Here is an 8,785-nt window from a genome sequence, read left to right as displayed (position 1 = left end):
TGGGGGGGGGGGAGATGTACTCTCGAGAGCAATGACGAGCGGATCGATTTTGCCTCAGCACGATATTCTCCTCTCCGGTCTAACGAGAAGGCGCAGCGACGTGCAAAAATCGCAAGAACGCGTGGCGGCCGTTCGCCACTTGCGATAACGATCGACAAGTCTCGACGCGAATCCCCCGATTTCTCGTCGCAGTTCGCTTCGTATTAAGATATGATTGTCTTTCGTCACGAAACGTTGGTCGTTCCTCGCCTTCCGTTTCCTCCGTGAGGCTCCGCTTTTTCTCTTTGTCTTCTCTCGTGTTAGAGTCAGTTTTGACGCCCTCATCGCGCCGGAACGGTCTACACAGGCAGCAAAAATCGTTGTAGTACTGCAGCCACCAACAGACATAGTGATGGTGTCGTCACGGTGGCGAGACCTTGAACTGAAACATATAAGAAATGACAAGTCGTTAGAGCAAATCTTTCTTTCGACTCGCCTACTGTGACAGATCATCAGCTGGAAAACAGCTAGGAAATGACAATTTATTCGATGCTTAGGTCGCTAGAATTCTCTTGTAATTTCTCTTTAGCGTCAACGAGAGAATTATCATGAATAATTATTTGCTAAATCACACTGCATACTCATGCCAGTTCATTCTAGTGACAATTGAGTTTCCGTCTCGTGCAAGAAAGATTACGGTTTTAACATGAATGACAGTGTAATGTTAATTATGACATTTAATTATTAGAATCACAGTCAGATAAGTAGGCGAAGATTATGTTATAACGTGGAATGGGAGAATTTCATTCGCGCAAATTCGCGCAAAATTGATATACTGTTAATAATATATAAATAAAGAAAGAGACATCACTTAAAAATATGGAACCTACATGTAGCTCCAGGAATATAACAATCTATATTTCATGCTTACTTTTAACGTAAAAATAAATCGACATAAAGTCAATAAAAAAATCAAGATTTTTATCGACGTTGCTGATAAATCAATTTATTTTTATATCAAAAGTAGCACGAAATAGATTGTTATATAGTTTCTGGAGTTGATAGATTTTTAGACAGAAGACACAGATAGAGGCCTAGAATTGGTATCGTCACCTCCGTCACGCACGAGTGCTTTGAGATAACTCGATAAGCTAGTTTTCTTTGGAGGAACGGTAGTTTAACTGAAACGTGTGTAACTTTCGGATACATTTCGTAACGAGATGAACGACTTCGCAAACGGCGCGTCCCTTTTGTACTCGCTACTACGCATTCTTAACTCTTAACACAGTTCCCTCGTTCTACTTATGCTCTTATCTTATTTCGTCTATGCTAAAATACGTCCAAAAACGTGACAATTTAATGGTAAAATGTGGCCGGAACAATATTTAAAAAACTCAATATGCTGCAATATGTATGATAAATTACAAATACGTGCCACGTAAAAAAAAACTTTTAACGCAAAAAAGTATTTTTTATTTGTGCAATTTGGTACAGAATATTATCTAGACATATTTGGGACTAATTTATTAAAGTAAATAATAATAAGCCGAAGCATTATTTTTTTTCCTTCACATTAATAACCTGCGAGTTGCACAATACGAGGTAAAAGAGTAAAAGACAAAGAGGCAACGGACACGCGGGGGAAAATCCGCGGGAGATAATTATTTTCTTCGCCTTAATAATTATTAAAAATTTTATGAAACAGTCCAATAATTTCGTCGAGATGAGAAATTGTTCGACCGCGATAAAACCGAACGAGAGTCCGTGGCTACATTTCCGCGTATACGTAGAAAATACGGGAATCACGGATGTGTGACAACTTGACCGTCATACATCGCGTGCGAAGCGAAACAATGTGGCCGCTATTCAAGCAACGTAAACAGGCAGACAATACTAGTCATTCATATGACATAACTCGTGGGGCCTATTGAGCTACTGAAAATCGTCTATTCGATACAGTTTTTCAGATTTATTTCACGTTCTTCCATCCCTCTGCCCTTCTTTTTTTTATCAGGGAACGAATGAACGAACGAACGAATGTGTGCGGTATTTCTATCCGCGCTTCGAAAGGAACGGCATTCAACTCATTCCGGAAATATAAAGAGAAATACAATATCAGCCGTCGATACGACATAACCCAGCCGGAGCTATTGTCGGCTCACTCTCGCTGCGTTTTGGTATTATTTGTGAAAAGAATAAAGTTACGCGTACGGTCTTTCCGCTTTCTATACGGGGGCAACGCACTGAAGGAAAAGAGACATGTTCGAGGATCAATACCGTCTGTATCAAATTTGCAGTTGATCTGTCATAGATTACCTTTCCCGTGATTTTTGCAAAAGGAGTGCGCGGTAAAATTTAGGCGTATTGATATTCCAAAATTTTTATCTTCAATTTTTGCTCCTTATCGCTGCATTCTATTTTCTTTATTGCTTTTTAGAACGAATTGTTGACAAGAATGACAATCGCTAAAAAGATTAAATTCTTGGCTCCAGTTTTAGTTTTTATGGTAATCTAAAAAATACATATACATATATACATATTTACATATATATAGTGTATATGTATATGTAAGTAAAACTGTTAAAATACTTACTGTAAAATGTTTTAACATTTTAAATGAATTATATTTCGTGACACAATGCATCCAAACGTTTTGTCATAAATTAGTAACGACAGATATACGGGTCCCGCGCATATTATAAATGTTCGCGGTTAAATTCCACTCGACAGAGCACAAATATAATTATATAACTAACAAAATATGCAGGAGTAAAATTACGCGAGGATATTTTAAAATTAACTCGTCCCGTCCGATTAAAATGGATTAAAGCGGACTGAACGGGGACGCCTTTTGGCAGCAGGATCGAAGAGTGTCGTGACCGAGTTAAAGCCCGTGACTGGGTTAAAGGAGAAATAAGGAAAAGGAGAGATGCGGAAGGATAATTTGAGAGGTTGAGAACGCGCGGGGGGAGGGGGAAGGGGACGAGGACGAGGTAGGAGGGAGTGACACAGGGAGACGAAAGGTGGCCGCTGATAGAAAGAAAACTGATAGTTGGCGGAGGTTCGAGCTATAGGTAGCTAGCTCGGCGGTAAATGCAGGAGGCGTAGCGACGCCGGCCGCCGCCGCCGCCGCGTAGAGCGCTTCCAAGAACGATTCCGCCTAACGAGAAAATCGAAGATCGTTAAGAGCAATTTCTTCGAGTCGTTCGACGTCTTTTCCGGTTTGCCTAGCCTCTTTTTACCTGTCCTCTCCTTCCCACCCTAGCGCTGTTCGACCTGACTCCGGCCGCCCGGGCTCTGTTTTTCTCTCTCTCATCTCCCTTTGCCCTCTTATTCTCGCACGGGAGGTTCCTACCGCCCTCCCTCCCGCGTGTCCGTTGCCCCCTGCGCGTTTATTTCTTTTACCCTTTTATCCCGTGTCGTGCAACGCTCCGGCTCGCCCGGTCGATATTCGGAGGCCCACTTATGCAATTAGGCCGAGTACCATTGGGGTATCTAGCGACGATAAAAGCACGCGTCTCTTCTTCGTACTCCGTTATAATGGGCATACTAGGTAATGCTTGCGGGTAAATAACGGGTATGATTACAATAAATGTTACGAAGATTATTATCGAGCGCTATTACCTAAGAAAATTCATGAACTATTCATATATAGATTACAGCAGAATAGATATTTTCATATATTTTCTTTTCAAGTACGCGAAAACTCGTTTATACACCACGTCCATTGATCTTGGTATTTCGCAAAATTATACGGATCAAAGTTGTGTAGCGTTCCCATAGGAATTCTACGCTGGTACGTGTCTCGCGTGAACTAACAATGTGGGAATTGGCTCGACTTATGCCTCGAATATTTCCAGACGCGTTTACCGACGCGCGACACACACAACGGCAAAATATCCCGATAACTAGGCCGCGCGTTTGTATGCGCCGAAATGTTTGTCGGTTTACAATAGCGTAGTTATACGTGGAACTAGTCAAATGCCGCGTATTATATGCATTGTAATTCCCTCCGTCCGCCCGCGGGATTTGTATTGCGCGGCGTGACGCGACGGCATGCAGGCTAACGCACATTTGATCATTCTCGTTGCGCATTCGTAATGCATGAGTCGTTACGGTCGTCACGGCCCCGCGATGCATTCTCAAAAATCGCGCATCATCGTCGAATCGAAAACGTTTACCTTCTAATCGGAATGCAATTGCCGCTCGCTATTGTTGGAAGAAATTTCATCGTTCTTGCGACGCGTAGTACACGCGAAATCGCGGCTCGCAAACGTGTGCGCGCGCGTTGTTTCGTCTTCTTTAATGAAACAAGATGGCATTTTTCAATGGACTATCTTCTTTATCAACGGCCAATTGTATATCGCGCGATGTGATAAATTATTGATTACCCCCTGAAAAGAATACGCTGCTCAATTTATGCCAGCTACAACCGTTTCCGATATCTTAACGCCGATATTCCAGGCTATAATTTACAAAAAATAGAGAGCGCGACACGTAACAACACTCTCTGAATTACAAACAAAAAAATATATTCGCGTTCGCGGCAGGTGTTCCCCACTGGGCGCGCGTATTTTTCGACGTATTTTCCGACCGGCGAGCACAATCGTATACAAATGTGGTAAATCGTTGATTACCTTTGTGACCCTAATAAAAGAGAAATATATGCGTTCGAAACAGTGTGAATCGCTATAGCTTGATCGGCCGCAGTGGCTCATTCTGACAAAATTGACCTGAATCGAGAGTACGACGCTGCAGGCGTGGAGTGCACTGCGTGCACATCTCTCTCTCTCTCTCTCTCTCTCGCTCTCGGATGTTACTATTGCGATTTCAACGACCAGTCAACTGCGAGTGTCTGCGCGTTCCCACGAAAAATAGTCTGCTTACATCGCCACGAAATATTGCCGTCGCGTCGCGTGTAAACGAGTGCTCTCGCGAAAAGTCGATTTATGGTCCATCGGGCGAGCCGAAAAATACTATTGCGGTAAAACGCTCGTGATATATGTATATCGGCATACGCCCGGTGTCCGCGAGCGTGTGCTCGCGTATTTGCCCGCTGTAACGCCGCGCGCGAATCGTGAATTTCTTATCGTAACTCGAATTGCGTGACGCGAGGGATTAGTTGATAAATATTTAATCGCGCGTTGCGCCGAGCGTTGCCGGGAGCGTTGTTGGTCGGGTACGCGAGTGCATACAGACACACCGCCTGTGTGCGATCTGATGAATCACGTATTCTCCCCTATCCCCTCATCCCCTCTCGCTGGTTCGCCCATCCGATTTTCCCCATTGGCGACACCCCGTGCGAGGGAAACGAGACGCGCTCTCGCACCGCCGTAATTTCGCACTTATTACAAGTGTATGATGTGCTCATCGATTGTTTTATAATGCTGCCCCTGGATATCAAAGAGGGAGGGATGAGAGCAAGGAGAGGAGTGTGAAAAGTGGTCGGAACTAATTTAAGTAGGAATTAGACGATAACGAATGCCATGGTCGCGAGCGAATCCGGAAGGGGGGAGGAGGGGGCGAAGGATAAAGTAACTGCAGGTGCAGCTGGGTGAGAGCGTGTTGCGAGGGCAGGTGGTAACGGTTGTAAATTATTGTCTTAATTTCTCTGCAGCCCTTTGCTCTCCCCGCGGGAACCGAGTCGGTCGATTAGTCGGGCCCCGCTGTAATGCGGGTCCCATGCTAATTTCGCATGCCAGGAAATAATAAAGCGTGTACATTTCCTCGAGTGGTTACCTCGAAAGAAATGTACGGTGTATCGATAACCGAAATTGTTGCGAGTACAAACACCTTTTATTTGGTGTATAGCTTCATTTGCTCTCGCTACTACACGCGGCACAAAGTGCATTAAATATTACGATTTCGATGTTCCTAGTTTAATGTATAATTAATGGAGATCGTTTTAGTTTATCTTTTTGGGACAGAGGTTTTGGGATTTATTTATAATTTAAATGTTTCAAAATATGAATGCAATTATATATAAAGAATATATATAAATGATAAATTTTATGTTATACATATATCTTACTCTTATATTCAAATTATAATGTAAGCGAGAATATCACAGGTCGGATATTCATATATCATCATTCATATATCGATTCTTATATCTCCGATTTAAATCTTAATTCTCTTCATTTAAACTGTCATAAGCCAGATGTCATCAATCAATAGATCCATATATATTAGTATCTTGATTTATTATTATACTTAAAACAGTCTTGAAATAAGAATGGACTATGGACACATATATTACATTGTTATCAAAAATATCAAATTACACAAACACGTGTTAAATCTTATTTGCACTGATTTTCCCTTTTTTCACCTTTTTCCCTTATTTTCGAATTTTCTCATTTTCCAGCATATGGTTTATTATTTAATCATATGCATTTGTATACAATAATTTAATAAAGGTACACTGCGAATGTGTAAATAATTTTATTCTCACATTACAAGCACATAATTTATTCTCAGACATTGCTGTATCAAATTATGTGTAATTAAAACTTTTGAATCATGAATATTAAATCTGTCAGTTCAACTGCACATATGTCGCATGTATTTTCCATTGAGTAAAATAGTATACGTAGACATAAAGCAGAAAATATAAACACAAACATTAACTTTGTAAATATAATACTGATTCTGCAAGTGTTTATACGTTTACGCATTATTATATATGTTTACGGAATGTCAAATTATACATACAATTCTATCTCTCTGACATTATCTCGTATTGCATCATATCTCAAATGAGTTTAACAAGAGGGAAAATTATACATTAGTCAAACGCTAATTTCAGATTCTTCTCTTCATTCGCGCGTTTAATCTATCTGACTGAAGGCTGACAGAAATAATCCGGATTCGGGCACGAGCGTTTATAATCACGATGTTATTATTTCGCCCCACGTGATCTCGAACCTCGATCGCGACACGCTCGCCGATCTGATTGTATATCGATCGATACAGCTGTTAGCGTAATGTGCAGGGTCTTACCAAGGATCTCGGTGTTGCGAATGTCCACGTCGTGGCCATCGTAAGTCAATCGCACCGCCGCCTCGCACCTGCAACAAGACATTCGATCATGCTTCGGAGTCGGAGGAGTGGCGCGGGTGGCCGGTCAGACAGAAGGATAAATTATCGCGCACCATCGCGCGAAACTCGCGTAAAACGAGCCGTCCCACTCGCGAGCGAGCGTCGCGATGTATATTTATGAGGTGGGAGGGGGGGGGAAGGGGTATGGCGCCAAGGTGCCATAGGCGACGGCTCTGTCGAACGACGGAAATATACGGCACGTTGTAAACACCGAAATTACCTGACGTTTATCTTGTCGCTGGCGAGATGACCCGGCTCCAGCTCGAGCAGTAGACTCGATATCGTCGAGTACAGTCCGTGTTGCTCGAACTCCAATTCCGAATTGGGCTTCACCTGGAAAAACCATCGTTCGTTGCGCAACCGTCGTTTCCTTCGCGGTGAATCGAGTCGCGTATACAAAGTAACTTTCCGTTTGCAGCATCGGGGAAAAATGTACGTCGCTCGTCGCGAAGTTCCGTCGAACGTGGAACCGGTCGATCGATAACAGTTGCAACACAAGCTTGGAATATGAATAGACGAGCAACTGTACACCTTGCTATAAATAAATCTTTATCTCTTAGAATTGCTCGCGTCAGTCTAGATTAGTGTTAATCTCGTGTAATTAACTATCTGAGAAATTTATTAAGAATTTCCGAGAAGGTTGACAAATCGTTGAGAAAATAGAAAATAAAAATGCAGATATTAACGTTATTATTTTACTACAATATTATACAGATCTTACCTACTTATACAGATACTGAACAGATACAAGAGTATAGCTAATTAGATATTAGATATTCACCTTAAAAAAATGCTATTTTTTTCACACAGGTTATTCTAAATAACCTGTGTTAATTAAGCGTGCTTCTCGTTGGAAGTGATCCTTATGTAAGAAGGACGACATAAATCCAGAGTGTAGGATACGCGTGCTTGGTAATTATGTACATCTAATAAATCGTAGACCAGACTCTGTCGCGATGCCGAGGCACACGGGACGTTGCAGCGGGATGCAATATGCGTCCGGTGCATTGTTGCATCGTCTCGAAGAACGTAAAGGCATCGAGGAGGGAAACGAGGAGCGTAAATGTGACGCCGCAGGACGACGATAATGAACCCGCGCGCGATGCTTCGACGTGATTGCGCCGATTCTGCTAGATGTATGCCGCGTGCATCGCGTGCAACGCGATAAAACGGGCAAATATCGTTTTAGAGACGAAGTTAATATCGGCGCGGGTAGCTTCGAGATTATCGCGAGCATGATTACGGAGTATCGTGTCGAAATGGAATTAAATGTAAACAACAGGCGTGCTGGCAAACAACGCCGGGTATCCTGAATAAAGTTCTTATTATTGTATATGAGACGCATTAAACGTTATAACAAACACTCGTGGCGAAAAAGCACAGTTTTTAATGGACGTAAAATGTAGGATGACCGAGAAACTGGTTGCCATGACTTCCCATGAGAATAAATGCTGAAAGTAGAATCAGTAAAAATATGTTATAGAGAAAATATGTTACGTAGGGGGGAAAAACTGCTACTGTTATCCCGCACTTCCAGCATTGTCTCTCGCAAGATTGGAATCGTTCAATTCAATTTGTAACTAAATAAATAAACAGATAAAATACTGCATTTGTGATTACGATCGCGAGTGTATCTCGAGTGGTAAAATTGTAACATAAATTCATCGTGAAAGTATTATCCTATATCTTATTAATCCCCCCCCCC

General features: G+C 42.1%; 1 protein-coding gene across 1 annotated transcript in view; it reads right to left on the bottom strand.

Moving 5' to 3' along the window:
- Positions 1–6: 6 nt before the first annotated feature.
- Positions 7–8,785, bottom strand: part of LOC105452193 (cell adhesion molecule 2-like) — a 56,349-nt gene continuing 47,570 nt past the window's right edge. Inside the window, exons 6-8 of the mRNA XM_011693094.1 lie at positions 7,301–7,413; positions 6,982–7,049; positions 7–421 (exon numbers count right to left, since the gene is read on the bottom strand). Coding sequence (XP_011691396.1) covers positions 339–421; positions 6,982–7,049; positions 7,301–7,413 — 264 coding nt within the window. The 3' untranslated portion in view covers positions 7–338. The remainder of the gene's footprint in view (positions 422–6,981; positions 7,050–7,300; positions 7,414–8,785) is intronic.

The sequence above is a fragment of the Wasmannia auropunctata genome, unplaced genomic scaffold (genome assembly GCF_000956235.1).
Source record: "Wasmannia auropunctata unplaced genomic scaffold, wasmannia.A_1.0 LD336036.1, whole genome shotgun sequence".
Taxonomy (NCBI): Eukaryota; Metazoa; Arthropoda; class Insecta; order Hymenoptera; family Formicidae; genus Wasmannia; species Wasmannia auropunctata.
Note: the sequence above shows the minus strand (reverse complement) of the source record. Positions and strands in the feature narration are given on the sequence as shown.